The sequence below is a fragment of the Diorhabda carinulata genome, chromosome 3, assembly GCF_026250575.1.
Source record: "Diorhabda carinulata isolate Delta chromosome 3, icDioCari1.1, whole genome shotgun sequence".
Taxonomy (NCBI): domain Eukaryota; kingdom Metazoa; phylum Arthropoda; class Insecta; order Coleoptera; family Chrysomelidae; genus Diorhabda; species Diorhabda carinulata.
In genome coordinates, this window is record NC_079462.1 from 8193366 (window position 1) to 8213695 (window position 20330).

The 20330-nt window shown below is 32.0% G+C and overlaps 1 protein-coding gene across 2 annotated transcripts in view; it reads left to right on the forward strand.

Moving 5' to 3' along the window:
- LOC130891509 (protein turtle homolog A-like) overlaps positions 1-20330 on the forward strand; it is an 842489-nt gene that overhangs the window by 791343 nt on the left and 30816 nt on the right. For both annotated transcript variants that reach the window (XM_057796310.1, XM_057796309.1), the window contains exon 11: positions 5966-6262. In XM_057796310.1, coding sequence (XP_057652293.1) covers positions 5966-6262 — 297 coding nt within the window. The remainder of the gene's footprint in view (positions 1-5965; positions 6263-20330) is intronic.

Below are 20330 nucleotides of genomic sequence, written 5' to 3' on the forward strand. Positions count from 1 at the left end.
ATCAGATTTTGACATTGATTTTATGGAGTAACGGCTATTTATTATAAAGTAACATTAAAGCTAATGATAAATTGAATAACAAAAAATATATTTGATTGATATATTCAAGAAAATACGTATTATGAGTCAACCTAATATAACAGCGACTATGAAAATGAGAAACTTCAGTTGCAAACTTTTAAATGGATTTTTTGCTTAACAAGTTATAAGAACCATATATTGATTGATAGTATACGAGTTGTCTAAAAAGTTTCCTACCTCAACCTGAACTTATCATTTATTCATTAAAAATCAGAATTACAAGTAAAAATAATTAACCTCTCCAGGAATATTTATAGCTGGAAGTGAAGCTTTCTACATCCAAATATTAGAAAGTTGAACCGACCTCTGACTATATTTGTATTTGTATTGAAGTTAAAGGAAGAAAAGAGGCGAATATAGATATATGATAGTTGTTTGAAAAGTGTCCCACCGTAACCTGAAGACAGAAACATTTGTTATATACTGATTGAAGAATTATGCTTGCGCATTGGGTGTCGTGTTTGCTGTATTTGGACCAAAAACACATTAGAATGTACCTGAATATCCCAATAAATTCCTGAAACGAGAAAACAGTCAAGATCGTGAATGAAAAGGGCGTACCTATTCCGAAAAAAGCAAAGACGGTTGCGTCGATCAGAAAAGTGGTAACGACGTTTTTTGGGATTGTTTTCATCGGCTATATCCAAAAAAAGCAGTAAAAAGAGGATAAATTGCCAAAAATGACGGCATGCTTTTCATTACCAAAAATTAGTTTATCGACAAGTGAATTTCTAATCAATCCAGCTGCTAGATAACAAAGGCATAGGAAGAAGATTTAAAAGGATCAAACCATTTGTGTTAGTGTAGGGAAAATGTTACAACCAGAGCTTAGTTCATTTTCACATGTTAAGTTTAATGTAACCCCATCAGCCAGAACAAAAGGAGCACTGCTGAGTACACCTTAGTTTGAAACATAAAATTAATCTAGGTTAGAATAAACTTGCTTTATAAAATAACATCTTCAAATTGCATCCAATCCAACATTATGTTCTGGGGGATATTTTAAATTACACAAATAACTTTTCATATACAATAAACGTCATCGAATGATTGAATATGACGTGGATCCGGAATGCCAATTATATTAGAAATATTGTAACCAAACGCGTCAAAATAAAATTACGGCAATGAAAATAGGGGACTGGACACGTTTGTCGCACCGTAATTTAAGCAATAAAAACCGAATTATATATTGCGCCAGACTTCAACAGCTATCAATTGGATATATGTCAGAAATTATCAGCTTGAGCGAGATATATCAATCGAAACTTAATTTGAGTTAAAAATACATAACGGCAATTAGAGTACTTGACTAGACGTGCTCGAGTCGAGCATGGTTTGATGTTTTTAGAGGACTACTTTTTGGTTTATCGGTTTTTGGATGAAAATAAATCCAATTAATGAATCAGTAAATGTATAAATATTCATATAATTTTCAAAGAGACGCTCATATCTTGTGTATAGTCCGGGCAATACAAATTTGAACATTTATATTACCACAAAATCTTTTTAATTGTTTAGATCAGCGAACTCTGTCAAATAGAACACTGTGAAATGTCGCAAGCATAGAGGAATTCTCGAAATCGAATATTCTAGATGAGTCTTCACATTATAAATACGGAGGAGTAGAGAGTCGGTGAACATAATTTAGTATATAGTTTAGTGAATAATTCATTCAAAATATAAATAAGATACGAGTAGTAATCGGTAAAATACAAATAAGACAGTGCGTTGATAATATGAGCAATATTTATTTCGACAAGAATGTTGTTTACGAAAACACTGAATAAAATGAGAAAGTCAAGAATCATAATTAGAGCAACACATAAAGTTCACAGAGAACAGAATCGCATATATTGACTATCTATACTATAGCTAATTACTACGCATGAAAATTTGATTCTTCACGAAAAATACGACTCATAGAACGAACAAATCCCAAAACAATGAAAATGTTCATGTAGATGTAGATGTTCATACATTTGGAAACAAAAGATTATGTGTTTATTTTATTTATGAGATGATCTCTTCGAATTATTATTGACGTTGTAACTCGAATTCTAAGTTCACAATTACTTCCTTAGTTTAAAAGAGAAATGACCAGGATTTTCATCAATAACTTCTCTCTTCTATTTTTCTCACAATTTGACATTTTTTGTATACTAAATATCCAATTTCAATGATAGTTTAATCAGTTCTATATAAGCATTGTCTATCCAACAGATTGATTCACTTTATTAAATTTATTTCATATACATTCCAACAGCTTTCAATACTTGTACTATCATAATACTGAGGTACCTTTTCTCATCATTTCGTCCGATTCTGTACATTTTTCTAACGCCTCAAGCTTTCAGACATCCATTCATTTCATTGAAGTCAATATTGTCATCATTAAATTCTACTCTCTTACCTTTTCATTTCTATAACTCGCTCCAGACTATCTAGAAGGAAATACGAGTACAAGAGTGAGGATGGTCCGTTTCATTTTGATTTTCAGGCGCGAATCAAAGAACGTGACGTGCGAGACGAGACAATTAACCACACTCTCACACTCGTTCACTTTTTTGTTCACTACTATATATTCTGAAAGCGTGAAATTTTCTATCATGATAGAGTGAAGCAATGAATTGTGCATCACCTTCATGTAACTTTATCAAATGAAACCAATCATTTGTAATTCTCATCAGAAAGATAGAAATAAAATAATTAACGCGTGGAATCGGATAAGTAGAAAATAAGTTATAGGTAGGTACAACTACAAATATTTCACTTCTTGTAGAGTGCAATCCATCACCTTCTCTGTGCTGATTTATTTTTGTAGTTATCTCATGCTAAACGTATCTTATCTCAACCCTTGTAGATTGTCCCAGTAACTGATTTTGTCCCTATCCATATTCTTTTCCAGTGGATTCAGGTCCTAGTAGAGTTTGTCCGCCCCTATTTTAGCGAGTCTATAAGCTCTTTCGTTCTCCTTTACTCCATAAAATAGCTAACGCAGTTCATTTAATCACATCCACTTTGTAGTGGGCAACTGAATAAATGGAGAGTATGGATGTCTAGAACTCCTAACGCCTCCACTCTTAGCGAGAGCCTATAGATAACCAAGTAATCCACATATAATTATGTACAGTAAAGTTTATGTAATATTTCGCAAATGTTCATCTAACTTTAGCATTTTTAGTAAGGAAATATTTTTTTGATATCTCTTCTAAGGAACATATCACGTACTTTTCGACTTATCAGTATCTTGCTTCAAATCCCCGGCACTTCAGATGCTGAATGCGCCTCACTAGATATCAAGTAATTGATAACTTTTCTCAATTTTTAACTGATATTTTTTTGGCTCGGATCCTTTGTATCCTTCATTATCTTTCGTTTAATTCTTAAACGATATATCTTGACAATTTTCCATTTTTAAGTAACAACAGATTTTACAAAGTGACCACTCAAATTCGTAGCATATAAAAAACCCTTCATGGTGCATAGTTATGACAGTGAGAGGTCATAAACCGTTGCACACGTTGGCTCGTTTCTCCCCTCTGAAAACTACCAGATGCCGATGTCCTTGGAAACTCTGATCAGGCACCTCGTCTTGAACTTTTCAAAGTCACTAGGCAAACTTGATAGCTTGCCCATGTATTTAAAACTTGCACTTGTGAGTGTTCTGAGAGCTCTCCGAAGACGTGGTCTGCAGTTTCCTCCACATCAATGCGCCATCGGCATTAAAAACTATCCATGATACCTATAGCATAAAAATGGCGTCTTATATGACCTTGTTTTCGTGGTGAATTCTGTTGTAGTATCTCAATAGCTCATGTCATATTTTGTTCTAAAGTTTATACACTGTGCTTTTCAGATAAAAGTATCCACCTTTAATAACTTTTGTAATACTGGTATTTAGAAAAAATCCAAAAACACGTCAATTTATGTTGGAAGGGGCAAGCATTATGGCTTATTTAAACTTACTGGAAAAGCCACCCCCTCACCCCTAGCAGCATCCCCTTTATTTTTTTAAATTACTTTTCATATTTTTTATGTAAAATTTGGATACTCCTCTTTGAGCTGATTTCAAAAATTTATAATACTTGTAGGTTAAAGTGGTTAGTTTATGAGATAAACAATTTTTCTTTTAAGAGCACAAATTTTACTTATTATTTACTTTCACCTTATTTGCCTGTACTAAAATGGGTTGTACAACAGTTCAAACTCTTTAATCTTTTTAACTGTGCTATTTATTATGAAGTTACAATAAGTGTTCAAAATGAGTACCATTCACTTCCATACAATGGTATAATCTATTTTGAAATGCCTCTCTGACATTGCTTAATACGGCTGAATTTAATTGTCGACATTAATTTTCTATCCTCTCTCGTAAATCATCCAGAGATTCTGGTTGGGTAGCATAAACTTTTGTTTTTAAATACCCCCATAAAAAGAAGTCTAGGGGTGTTAAATCCGGTGACCTAGGTGGCCACTCCATCATCTGCCCCCTTCTACCTATCCAACGAGCGGGGAATGTTTCGTTTAAAAATTGTCGGACAGGCATAGCATAGTGTGGGGGAGCTCCGTCTTGTTGAAATACCAGTAAATCTTCGGAAAGGTTATCATCATTTTCTATTATTGTTGTAATACGTGGGTCAACCCCTTCCCTGAGTAACTCAAGATATGATTCACCATTTAAATTTCCGTTGATGAAGAAAGGTCCGACAATGTGGTCACCTAGGATACCACACCAAACGTTTAACTTTTGGGGATGTTGTGTATGGAATTCACGCATAATATGTGGATCACTTTCAGCCCAATATCTACAATTATGCCTACTTACTAAGCCATTTAATGACCATGAGCATTCATCAGAAAAGCAAATATTGTTTAACAATTGTGGATTGTTATTGATAATTTGCGTCATTGATTCGCAAAACTCTAGACGACGATCAAAATCTTCTTCATTCAACTCGTGCACCAATTTAACTTTGTATGGGTGGTACTTGAATTTATGTAGAACTCGGAAAACTGTAGAAGATGAAACACCGATCGCTCTACTTATTGTTGACAACGATTGGGGTTGTTGAGCCTCTAAGCTGACTTGCCCTAAAATTGCCACTTGGATTGCTTCGTTATTTACGAGTCCCTCTCGCTTATGCACTTTATTGCAAACAGACCCTGTTGTGGTAAATTTCTCCATCAGTTGAATTACATACTTATGAGTTGCATGTCTTCCGTCATGTAATTCGTTAAATATTCTAGCAGCAGCTCTTGCACAATTATTATTTTGGTAGTATAAACCTACAATTTCAATTCTTTCTTGCAAAGAGTAAACCATTTCAGAGAAACAAAATAAATAATGTATCAAATTACACTATCAATAGTGACTACAAATTCTAGTTGACAATGTCAAACTTTAATAAAAAGTAGAGTTTTTTGTTGTTTGGATTTTTTAAGTAGAATAAATAGCACAGTTAAAAAGTTTAAAGAGTTTGAACTGTTGTACAACCCATTTTAGTACAGGCAAATAAGGTGAAAGTAAATAATAAGTAAAATTTGTGCTCTTAAAAGAAAAATTGTTTATCTCATAAACTAACCACTTTAACCTACAAGTATTATACATTTTTGAAATCAGCTCAAAGAGGAGTATCCAAATTTTACATAAAAAATATGAAAAGTAATTTAAAAAAATAAAGGGGATGCTGCTAGGGGTGAGGTGGTGGCTTTTCCAGTAAGTTTAAATAAGCCATAATGCTTGCCCCTTCCAACATAAATTGACGTGTTTTTGGATTTTTTCTAAATACCAGTATTACAAAAGTTATTAAAGGTGGATACTTTTATCTGAAAAGCACTGTATAGTTGTATCAAAGAATAATATACATGATTATTATTTCAGGTAAACCAGATGCCCTTTCGAACTGCAGTATAGTGAATCAGACTTCTGATTCTCTAAATGTCGAATGTAGTGAGGGATTTGATGGTGGTTTGAAGCAAGAATTCATCATGGAAGTATTTGATACTGCTACTAGAAAATTAGTAAGCAACGTTTCTTCAAGAACACCTCTTTTCGCTGTTAGTGGCTTGGAATCTGGAGCTGGATTTGATATTGGTTTATACGCTGCCAATAAAAAAGGAAGGAGTCAAGTTAGTCGTCTGCAAGCATTCACTCTCAAAGCGGCAGAAAAACATACCGGTAAGTGAAAATAATACAATGATTATTTTGTTTCCTGCAAACTCTTTAGTGGCATTTACAACACAACAAAGGAAAAAGAGAAAAATATCTTTGTCATTGGGATTCCAAAAATCAAACTTCAATTATTGATTAGTATTAAGATTATTTGAACGCCAATCGCTCCTCAATTTTATAGATTTATAAGGATCAATTTTCTTCATCACATCTCTTAGATCAAAGGATTGTTTCAAATACTCGATAGTTGTTTTCAAATTGATTTTCGAAATATTAATTGATTCTAGAAATAATTCTTATTGACGAGAGTTATAAGAAACCACACAAAACAAAATCATGGTTTCTTTTTCAATGATGGACATTTCGGTTCATAAATGTGGTGGTGCAAATTATAATTATAAAGAAATCTAAGAAAGGTATCAAAAACGTAGACTTACACTGTTTGGCGTACGTTAATTCGTTCTCTTGGAACATCGATAGTTCTTTGTGGTGTAGTATAAAAAGTAACTTCTCCAAAATTAGAATACCTCCAACGAAACAGTAGAAAATCATAAGATTTGACGAATACCGCGTATCAATGCGGAATTTGTCATTTCTCAATGAATAGAACATTCTGCTTTTGAAATATAGAAAAGGATATTGAGTTGATTATATCGTCAGAATGCTAGGTTGTGAATGGGCAAAAAGCTAAGTTACGAGTAATAATGATTCTGTTCAATTTTTTATATAAGAAGCGTACTAGGTACTGACCTAGCGACTCTTTATTCGGTGTTAATCATTTAAAGACATTCTCCACCATCTTACTTCAGTATTTTGATTGTTATTGTGAATTGTCTTTCAAATTTCAATTGTAAAACTTATTTCTGACAGAGTGAACATGTTAAAAAGCTGATTCATGTCTTAGTCCGGTCAATTTGATTATACTTAAAGTCACAACAAGCTGAAACTCTGTCAAATTGTTCAAAATAAAAATAAAATTTTCAAATTACCCATCATTCTCATGTATGGAAAAAATTTTACCAAAGATCAAAGGACAAGAAAATGAGTTTTTCGTGATTTTCTGCACGGTGAGTTTTCTCATAAAAATATTTCAGACAAAAATCGATTCTTTTATTCCTCGAGTCTCCGATTTTGAGATATTACGATTCAAAAAGTTGAAAAAATTGTAATCGTCATAATATTGTAAAGTTTTTCGTATTTATTTAACCTTTCTCTACTCGTGGGGTGAATTAATAAACATTTTAGGTTCTTAATTTATTTACATAATACACTTAAATTATGATAATTTACTTAAATAAATATCACCTAGATAATTTTTGCGGTTACTTTTACTAACTCGTTCTTTTCGCTACGACTATTTATTTAAAACTAACTAATTAATTAATCATATACAGTCCTCCACCATGTAAATCAGACTTTTTCCCGCCGCTTTTGATACGTTCCCCCATCCACCAACACGTAATAAAGATTGACATTTGATGTCGTCTGGTCCAAGCGCCTCAACCTCTAAGGAAATTACTAAAAAATAGAAGCAATGTTAGAAAATAAAAGTAGTGAAGCTTATTCATACAATTCATAACATTCAAATTCTTATGGTTCTTCTTGTCGTTCTTCCTCTTTTTCATCTGCATTATGAGTGCAAGTAAACTGCATCAATAGCGATATATCACATGTTATCCCGTTGAAATCAAACGAATCCACTGGTTATTCAACATTAGAGCACGATCCGCCTTGGCGCTTTGTACATGCCAAATAACAAAACAGTCCGACTTTATTGCAACCACATTAAGCACTGCATCCCTTTCTGAAGTTACAAAAAGTTGTACTCAGAAGTTGAAGGGCTTTAATGTATTGTTAACCAACTTCCAGCTCCGCTCTGTAAGGTCTAGCAGATAACCAACCAAGCCACACAAAATATTTTAATATATATTAAAACTGTAGAAATGTATGTATGTGGTATATTATGACGATCACGTTTACTTTTTCAATCATAATGTCTCAAAAACGGTGGCTCGTATGAAAAAAAGTATCGATACATGCTTTATAAATCATTTTATGATCTATAATTGTTCGAGGTATTATCATGATAAAACTTGACTGGATTATCTATGTCTATTCTCTTTCATTGATAGAGGTGAGATAGTTTTCCGATAAATGCTTATAATTTCTCCCTTTTAGATGCCTTTCTTGATTTCCAAAATGAATAACTTTAGTTCTCTGTTGAACTTTTCATAAAACTTTTCTCTTAATTTTTTCATTTCATCTTCATATTGACTTGTTAGTTTGTTGATTTCTTGTCCACAAAACTTTTTCCTAACATGCTTATGTATTTTTGTGTAATTAAAAACATAACGAGACAGAAAAACAAGTCGTTGAAAGCTTCAAAATTGTTGGATCAATCATAATTTGAACACAACTGATATTTTCTCAATAATAGCATACTTGTTGGAATAGTGACTTTTTTAATTTCACATACTAGGTTTACCATTTTGACCCATGTTGCTCTGCCATCGTCTCTCAATTTATCTAAAATCGTAGTTTGGCTAATTTTTCGGCAACAATAGCGTGAGAATTTTCGTGAATAGAACTTTTTTATCAACAATTGTGCCTTTTGACCTTTATAAATGAACGAGTGATTATACACTTTCGAAATCTCAAAATATTGTATAAATACACAGACCTTATTAGCGTAAAAACAGTTTTTGGTTTCTTGGGGAACGTTACTCAGATAAAGTTCATTATTTCGACTAAATTTTTATTTCTTTAGTATGATGAGTTTTATAATCAGCATTAAGCAAACGTAGAACTAGACTTCTTCTCATCATATATAACATTTCATGTAAAATATTAAATATCCATTCACTTGAAATATTTACTTCATCAACTACCTTAGTACTAAATACAAGGGCACGAAATTCATCGACCATTATAGGAGTCCTACTAACTGTTAATGATGCCTACGACGTAACTTTTCGTTGGTAACTTCATTTTTAGCTGCGAAAAAGTAATCAACGAAAACATGTTTCATTCTTCTAGATTTGAAACTAATATATCTGTGAACTTTTCTACAGATCAAAAATTTATGAAGGAAATTAACAATATAAACGAAGGTATTATCAATATCTGAAAAGTCACTCTTCCATTAAACTTCTTCTGTAGAATAGATATCATTAATAACTGACGGAATACCATTGTCATTTTCATAATTAATAACAGAATATTGAATACGATCTATAATTAGAAAAATGATATCTGGTAAATCAATAAATGTTCAATCAGGTATAAATAATAGAAACTTTTATGTGCCCGCAAATTAAAACGCACGATACAATCAATTAAGCATTAATTTATGGAGATATTGAATTCTTTAAAACGGAAATTTCAACGATTATTCAATTACTAACTTTTATTCGTGACATCGTCCGCATTGATTTTAGAATTGGTTACAGAAAGTGATGAAACGTGTGACAAAGCAATAATTTACCTAAAGTAAAATTGGAGATAGAGCTCAAACTCTAGTTTAAATCAAAAATAAACAAGGACACAGTTAAATAGACTAGCAGTAGTACTTTTGGATGAATTTGTGAAAGAATTCGATAGAATCACAAAAAATTTAAAAAGTAGGCGGTACAATTTAAATATTTACTCTAGGACGAATAACTTTTTGTTTTCTCGGCGCCTCGACATGATGATTATTTCTTCGTCATGATCGTCGAGTGTGAATCATAAATCATTTCACCAAAACCGTTTATAACGTTGAAAAAATGTAAACAAAGTGAAAAAGACAGCTTCGGACCCTGCATTTCATGTTAAAAGGAAGTTTGTCCTTGGTTTAAAATTATAGTTTGTCGATAAACGCCATCTATACAACGTGAAAAAATTGATATCTCTAGTTTAAACTGATGTTGAGGTTTAAACCTCACTTATTTGGGCCTTAGCAATTCAAGCTAAAGAAAAAAAAAAGAATTGTTGCTCTGTTTATAATAAATTTCTCATTAGTATTTTCAATACTCGAATTTTTTGTAAAGTTCTAATTTTATACCCAAATCTATTTAGTGCCTAATGTATTCAATATACGTTTCTCGGGTAAAGGTTCGTCTATAAAATTGTACAAGTTACTTCAACACTCACAACTTATCTCAAACAGTTCAAAACATCATTGAAATGAATCATAACAACATAACATTTTTCGACATAGAAACAACTAGGTATCAATATTTCAGGGATACTATCCACCACTTCGCGTTCTAAATACCGGATTCAATCATCAGTCACTGTTACGATATGGACATAAACATCATAAACAAACCTTTTACCGAAAACACATATTCCGATGGGAAACTAACATTTTTCCGGATAAAAAGTATCCAAGTAATAATGATGTATGCCAAATTTCATCAAAACTCGTTCAACAATTTTCATATGATTGATAAATAAGCATGCAAAATCAGAATCATAATATCAGTATGACAATTCATTTTAAAATGTCATATATCAAAAAACAGAGTGGAGGTCGATTCTCATGAGAAAAGCGGCGACGCTATACACTTTGTGTTACAAAAACACTACAAATCTTTCATGAAAATGATTTTCTTATTATAATCACAACCTACATCAATGCATTTTTATCACCTAAGCTTCCACAACATGGAATCTTGTAGTCAATCATCTTTTGGAATATTCTTAAACAATGATGAATTGTCTTCTTTATCATGGAATATTCAGCTCGGGAAATTTTTTTCGGATATATCATTAAACAGATTCGATCATGTTTTTTTTATAGCAGTTTTTGATATTCACTGCAAAAATTTGTCATATTCTACGTCGTATGATTCTCTAGATTCTCATGGTAACAGGTTTTGCACTACTGTTTCTGTCTTTTTGGCGATTTTCTCGGTAATTTCGAAATCTTGTTCTAGTCTTGATATCTGACATATGAAACATTCCAATATTTATCATTCCAGCAAAAAGTCAGATAATAATAATGTCAAAGTAAGTGATACAGTTGTTTGCTAGTTTTAGCTGGGAAGTTTACAGAGAATTTTGAAAATGTTCCAAATTTCAATTCTGTCACGTCGTATTTTTGCCGGTCACGACTCTATATAGAAAAAACGGCACCTAAAATCAGTTTTTTGACAATATCTTCTTGTTGACCCATTCTACAATAAAAACAGATTTTGCTTCAATCAAAATCGACATTGGAGGAAAACTTTTTCTCTTCCATTAACCAAAACAAAATCTAAATTTTTGACAACAAAAATTACTGGTTTTAGTTTGTAAATTTGAGCAATAGTAAAATATTTGTTGTTTGATAATGTTTTATGTCAATTCAGCGGTTTTTCACAGGTCCAGCTCTTCAACTGATTTTGAAATTTGCGTCAATTTTATATAACCACGTCATGTTAATTTAATATATTCATCACCGGGTGGAATATTAATATTTTAGTTAGAATATGAATCAAATGGATACCAGAAATGAACTCATCCAATCATAGACTTGTATGGAATATGAAATTATTAGAAGCAAAGGCGTACGCTACATCAAACAGTTCCAAAATATTTCACTATGATTATGCATTTTCTAGGATAATAGCCATAAAAAATTTCTATTTATTTCTCCTAATTGAAAATGATCTGATTTGATTAACTTTGTGCTCCTATCTTATGCTACAAGTGACTTCTTCAACAAATAAAAAACGTTGAATTGCGGGGAATCTGATGTTGGTACGAGTTTGATGCTAGTAAATGAATTAGTTTATTTTGAAACTGTTACCAACATGAGATTCCACACAAAAGAATTATTTCTAGATTTAGGAAGCGGTAGCTCAAAAATCGTTCATGGTTCTCAATATGCTAAAAAATAACTTGGATCATAAAAAAGGAATTTGAAAGCCTGAATTTTTAAGGCAACTGCAGACAAATTGAGATAATATTCGAACTTCACAATGTTGCTATATTCTTGGGTTTTGTATAAAGGAAGGAAAGATTTCATCTATCAATGTGACGTACTAATATTTTAAGTTAACAATCTTCCATTTTTTTATTTTATTACACACGCAATAATGTAATCATTATTGCCAGTCGAATAGGTTCTTTTCAATCAGTTATTCTTAATAATGGTTTATTTCAATTTGGGGCCTTTGTGTATGATTTGTGACTAATTCGAAGTTGTTATGATCACGTCAACTAGTATTTTATACTGAAATTCGGGTTCTATTTCATTTCGTGCTATTTACTACATAAATGATTTAGTTGCTCCGCAGGAAAATTGTTAAACGACGCCGCAGGTAAAATGCATGATACTGTTTGAGGTAATTTTATATTCAACATTATTAACAGAGTTTATTACTGATTGTGCATAATCAACTAGTATTGTAACATTCCAAAAACAAAACATTTTATTTATCGGATTGAAGTAGTTATTTGTGTACTTAGAGCGTTGAGTAACATACTGCAAATTGAGAAATAATTTTGCCGCGTGACGTAGAGCGGAGGGCGGAGTTCTTTTGAAATTCGCAATTTCACTTTACGCTCGAGAAACATAAATCTACAGTCGCACTTTTCCTACAATTTTTCATATTATCTTAGGTTATACTAGGACTGGATTATGGTTTAAGATAATTCTCTGATATATTCACTTAATATGTTATTTATTAATGCTGAATGTACAATTCCACAATTAATAATTCATTGCATTTTGTGATTTAGAAGTAATTTCTTTGCATTAGAATCAGAAGTGCCAAAAAAAATAACTATCACAAGAAACGTATATAAAAGAGTAAAAGAGAAAGTGGAACTGGATGGAAAAAGATCAGCTTTATGATGGAGAAAGGAGTCTAAGCCCACTATTTTTCATACTAACAATGCATCAGTTACTAAAATATGTAAAGGAACGGACGAGACACCTACAAACCAAACGAACATAGGATACGTCAATAGGATCCCAATAAACTTAATTTATGCAGACGATGTGATAATTAAGGCAGAAAATCGCAAAAATATGGAAAAAAAAACAAAAATCTGGATAGAAGAGATATAAGAACTGCAAATAAACGAGAAAAATGGGAACAAAGTCAGACTAATTGCAAAAGAACAAATAGTACAAGTCTCAACTTTTGAATATCGGAGGCTACAAACAGAATAAACAAAAAAAAACAAATATAAACTATGCATTGAATGAAACAGTGTCCAGAAAGAAGGAGATATCATAGAAAGTAAAACGGAGTGTAACCGCAATTGAGATAGAATAGAAAATGAAATTATAATGAACCACTTACAACAAGAAACAATCAAATAAAAAATAAATAAGAGAATCTTAAACTGGTTTGGACAATGAACGAGAATGGAACATGATAGATTAACAAAATGAATATGAAAAGCAAGAACTATAGGAAGAAGGAGAGTGCAGACCAAGAAAAATATGGAACGAACAAATATCAGATATAGGAAAACAAAAGAAACAGACAATAAATCAAATGATCAAAAGATTGTACTAGCACAGGTCAGGGAAAGATAGAGGAAATGGAAAAATGTATTATAAATATATTGGTTAGGAGTGGGTAAAAGGAAAAATGAAAAGAATGAGAAGAATTTCTTCCATTACTGACGATTGAAAATTCGCTTGAACAACTCATGTAAATAAACACAATGAATGAAATTTTTTCCATTATTGTATAATGAATATTTCGATTGACCCAAAATTTTCGCTTGGCCTATATTCGGTTTGTTATTAAAACCTCTATATATATATATCCTTCTGCGACACTTAAGCTGAACCGTTTCACTGTTTATTTGTTTGTGATACATACAAGGCCATTCAACTGAATCTTTCACCAGATACATTTCTTACAAACTTTTGGATGAACGTTCTATAGTAGAGATGTAGACATTTATTCGGACCAAGGCAATAAGTTTAAAAGTGCTTGTAATTAATTAACTGTACTGGCTTCGGAAAAGCTTTCAATTTGTGCAGCACCCCATAATAATGAACTAGATGTTTCGAGTCATAGACTTATGATTATGATGATCATTATATAAGCTCGACCCAATTTGGAATACTCTTGAACTCACGGTCATAGCAATATAAAGTTAATTTGTTACTATAATATTGGACAAAACTTTTGTATGTTTCGATACGAATATTTTCATTCACCTGAACAAATATTTACATTATAACGCTTTTACGAAATAAAAAACATACTAACGTCTTTATAGGAATATAGATGACCACTTATGTCAATAGAGAAGTGGATTATGGAAACGATACAAATCTTGCATGAAAATGAGTTTAAGCGCGCTTCCGAGCTGTGGTGTCTTTATCGGTTATGACTATATAATGGCTTTTATTTATAGAAAAGTGAAACTATCCATGCTTATTATAAAAAATAGATAAATAAAGGATTGCTAACCTAAGTTTTGATATCTGGCAACACTGATTGAATATGTCAAATCTGAATATAATTAGAACATGTTGTCATACGAGTACCATTTAAGTTGTTTACAGATACTTCGAACATTCATTTTGGTAAAAAAATGGAACTAAATCACGAACATTTTTGTGCAATGATTTTCTATGATTTTCGTCGTGGATTAAACCAACAGCAGTGTACTGATCAACTCGCTTTGGTTTTTGGTGATTAACCACCATCTCGAGCTACAGTGTTTTCTGAAGTCGCAATTCTTTACAGGATGAATTTTGTGAAGGTTGTCCAAAATCGGCTGTTGCACCAGAAAACAGGCTTTGTGTAAAATGACCATTCGCAAACATTTAATATTACATGAGAATTTGGCTTTCAAAAATATCTGTTTGCGTTGGATACCGGATAATTTGACAATCGCTCAAAAAAATCTAGTGCCGATTGGTGCAAAGAAATGCTGAAACATTCAAATGCAGTCAAAACACGTCTATAAGATCGAGACAGGCGGCGAATCATGTATATATGCATATGAATCTGGAATTAAACAACAATCGACTGTATGAGTCTTTTAAGACGAGCCAAATTCAACAAAAGTTGTTCGTGTACGAATCATTTTGAAGCAAATGGTCGCCTGTTTTTTCGGAATAACTGGACATGTCATCGTCATTCCATTAGAGCACCATAGAACCGTAAAATCTGAATGGTACATCAGCATCTGTTTGCCAGACGTTTTCGCAAAAAATTAGGAAACGCAGAAGACGAATCATTCTCCACCACGACAATCCTGGTTATCTCACATCAGTTCAAACAAAAACGAACAGTCAATTAATGGATAATTCGCTGTATAGTCCTTCTTATTCCTACAAATCAAAAATAAATTGCGAGATCAAAGTTTTTTTACACCTGAAGTTGCGGTTGATGCGATCACATATTTTGGAGGTACGTCAATCGGAATGGAAAATTATGGGCATTTTTGCTTGATTTCTTCGTCTTCTTAGGAGTCGATTCTCTCTTTTCAGTCCATAATTTCGATTGTTTTTTTGCTTTAAGTGTAAAGTGATGGACTCACGTTTTATACATGGTAATGAAACGGGGCAAAAATTCGGCTTTATTTCTGTGAAATATTGCGCCAAATACTCGATGAAAACATCTTCACAACGCTGTTTTTGTTCCATTGTGACTAAACGCGGGTCCCATCTTGAGCACCGCTTTCTAATGTCCAAATTTTCATTTAATATACGATGTACCTCACTTTTTAAAATGCCTACTATATCTGCTAGCTCGCGCACTTTCAATCGACCATAATCCAGGACCACTGGATGAATGGTGAATTTTCCTTAACATTTCATTCCACTACAAAATTCTCTTAACATATTTGTAATCATGTATGGTTTCCTTGATAACCCTTTCAGTTTGCTGGACGTTTGTGAACGGCCCTTGTTTATATACATTTTCATTCGAGTAACCACAAAAGAAATAACGGGGTTAAAGCTGGTAACCTAGCTGGCCAAACAATCTCTGAATATCTGTGTATTACTCTTGCATTAGAAGTATTTTTCAAACATTGCCTCACTTCCAACGTACTATGACATTTTGCTACGTCCTGCTGGTACCAAATTTGTTGTTCGTGTATTGGTAGGTCATCAATAAAATCATACAGTTGACTGTTCAACAAATTTAGATATCTTTGTGAGGTTAGGTAGTACTGTAGAAAGCATTACATCTAGCTTCGTCGCCTCACTTCCAACAGTTGTATGATGTATATTGTTTCCTTGACGTCTTTTATTTTTAATTCATAATTATCACCACAATTACCACAATTTCTATTTCTAAATTCAATACCACCGGCAATTTCACTCAAAATTCATTATTACTTTCAAATATATATTCGAAGTTTAATGTCAAGAATGTGAATATCATGGGAAATGGATTGAAAATGTATCAATATATACTTATACAATTATTACTGTTTTAGAGTTAACAAAATTTACAAATTCGTAGTTTTTCAATATTCTGATATAAGGCTGTAAATTTTAACATAATTTACAATTTTAAATGAATTTTCTCGATGTTTATTTTCGATATTATAAAAAATGAAGATACTTTGCTTTTGAGTAAAATTAATATACGACTGAAAAATTTCAAAATCTGTTGGTTCTATTCCAGTTTTTAAATCAAGCAGAACAATTTTTTTTGTAGTATTATCTATTATTAAGAAAGTTTCCCATATGGTCCGAACTTATGTGGACACAGTATAGATTTGGAATTCATGGAATAAATTTTTCAAAATACAATGGAAATGAATTTTGAAATTCACCTTTAGAAGCATTGAATTTGATGACAAATCATATTTCTCAAACATCTTACTTCTGTATTCAACTCAATCTCAAACAATATACCGTGGAGCTCGTACAAATTATATTTAGTAACAATCTTCAAATCACGACTGTTTACCTTTCTATGCTACTTAGAACCCCCAAATCTTGTTTAACCTTCACCAAGCCAAAATGTGAATACTTCATCGATTCATATACAAACTCCTACAAATTAGGGTTGTTTGTTGGGAAGAATTTGATTGCGAAGTCTATGCTCCAATGGCGGAACTAGCGTGTCGCGAAGGGGTTGGAATGTTTTCAAAAAAATTCAAATGTTAGTTTTTTGTTGAACAAATGGATTGGTAGAAATTAGAAAATGAAAAACACCTAATTTAATTAATATTAAGACACAGATAATAAGAGATTTCAAGATTTCAAATAAGATGAGGTACTAGTTTAAGCAAAAGTGAATTAACTTATATAAATTATAAAGTAAATAAAGACATGATTTTAATAGTACCAGCGAATACATTTATAAAAAACCAACAATCTTCAAAGTAAGCTTTAACATTGAGATATTTTTCATAGATTTGTGTTTGCTGTATGTTTAGAAATTAAATAATATAATTAACTGAGAAAAACCCTTTCTTTAACCAAAGTTTTCTTCATCAATGATGATTCAAAATTATATTTTTTTAACTTGATGAATATTCGCGAGAGGTTGATTGACGTTCTACTCAATCGCTTCCAGCTAGTCTATTTCAAGTCAAATATTTTCAGCAAGCATAATCTTTTTGAGCTCTGCAAATTAAAGGTACTAAAAACAATATCTAAAATCGCAGTCAACAAATTCTACCTCTATTATCACCTTCTATATCTAAATTTATCACGATGATAAGTTTCTCATTATAAGAAGCTTGGCTATTAAATAGTTAGACTGTAAAATAATTTAACTTAAATTCATATATTTTTCCATACCATCTTCTTCAATATATACTTCTCATCAATCACCACAACGCTCCATGCAAACCTTCAATTGTTTTAAACAGTGCTGTGTCTTCTATACTCTTGCCACTTTCTCTTTCAAAGCTTCATTGTATCCAAATTTTGTTCCTTCCAATGTAGATTCAATCTTTGTGAACAGATTGAAATAGCACGGTGCAAAAAGCGGATAAACATTGACTGAATTGAATTTAGATTTGCTCATTTGAGCTTTTGTGGTCTTTTCAATAGCATGGATTGCCGCTTCGTTTCAGGATCCTAAATAAAAAACCATGATTTTTTGCTATCGTAATATATTTCTGTCAGCGATCCGAGCAATAACGTCTTCCCTGTCGAAAACGTTTTAACAACTCAAAAACATATGCGCGTGAAAACCCACTTCAATAAATTGAATTTTCAGTTGCGGTTTTTCCACATTTTACAACAATTTGTTACTGTACTGTTAGTTTAATGCAAATTAAGGGTACGGCTGTACTGATTTGTTAATAATCTTACGTTAAGAGCTGTCTCTACTGAAGTTGATCGTGTGCACACTTCTTCTGTGCACCTTCAGTCTATTTAGTATCCATATCTCGTATATTCTAAATACAGAATCATGTACAAAATGCCTCCGACTCAAAGTTTTGTTTCATTTAATTGAATTAAAACTTGTTTCCAAGATCTTTTATGCAACTCTAAAACTACGTCCCACTTTCCATCTGAAAATTAACATTCTGTTTAGGGCAAAGTTGAGCAATTAAAAGTTATACATGGTATAAAATTCCTACCATGCATCATATTCTTTCGGAAATCTAATACAATTTGATCCAAAAAGATATAACCAAGCTACACCTCCTCACTGACTGACTTTCTTGCATTTCCACTTCAAGAAGCAGCTAATGAGAATACTTCTACCAAAAGCTAACCTAACGGAATATTCTGCGGAAATGTGAAAAAAATCTTCAATAACAAGAATTCATTCATCATCTACGGGGGACTGTAGACATATCAATATGCAATAAATTCCATCTTTACGCTTATATCTTCAACATACAAATAACAATGGAAGTCTTTACAGACGCATGTCATATGACTATCAACAAATTATAATATTCCCAATGAAGACTGACGTACCATACATACGATCCAGTAGGTTTCTAAAATGTTTGGCACTAATTTTGAATTTGAAAATTTTAAGAAATCATACATCAAATGAGTTGATTTATTCCAGGTTTTGTATTTGTGTTGCATTTTTTGGTTGTTTAATTTTGTTGGAATGATGAATTCATGGATAATTCTCATCTACACATTCGTCGCCATCAATTGGGAAATGTAAATAGCTTATTACTTAAATATCTAGTATAATCCGTACAAACATATAGAAGAAATTAAATCCTAAATCCAAACAACACGAAGAGTTTGGATTGAAGGATTTTTGAAAATTAGAATTTATATGAAAATGTTGCACGATTTTAAACTTGGCTGGACGAAAGTTAAAAAAATTAAATTTTAAAGTCACAGGTCACAGAACAAATCGAATTTTTACACTTATGATCTTGACTTCTTTCCGTACATCCAGATCTAAACGATACGCCATGCAACATTTACGAAATTATTTGTTTTTCGGAATCATCCTATTGGAAAATGGATGCATGGAATGCCAGCTTAAGATAATAACTCGAAATTGACACGAAAATATTCAACTTCTCATGAACGTAGTAAAATAAATATAGAACCAAAAAAAATGATAACATCGAAGTTATTTCAGTTATTTAACTAATAATCGTGTTATTTTGATAAAAATATCATTGAATATAAATTATTTATTCACAACTATTACATAATCTATGTACTATAACGAGTTTCTGCTATAGTAATTATTAAGAAAACCCAAGTATGCATATATCCTTAGTAAATAGCATAGTGTGCATAATTTTGAAATATATAGAGCTTTGGCAGGCGTTTCAAGACGAAAACAAGTTCATAAATCTACTATTCTGAAGCAATTACTTTTATTGAGTTCTCATGAGACTGGTCTTAAAGGGGTTAGTCAAACGGTTCAAAGAAAATGAAGGGGTATACCCAGTCTGTAATTCCTATTAAACCCTTAACCCAGGGCTCTTTTATGCGGTCTGCATACGGTGTCAGATCAATTTTTTATTTATTTTGAGCTTTAGAACAGATAACATGAGTTTGTGCTCTGTAAAGTCAGTTCTGCGTCAGTATCGATCAAGTCATACCAAAAACGTCGTATGGATAAGGGAAAAGTGTACTGTTGTGCGTGCGTAAAACTAGTAAGTATAATTTTTTTATATTTATTACAAAAGGTGGGTCGATAAATGTTATCTTTTCGAGAATTTC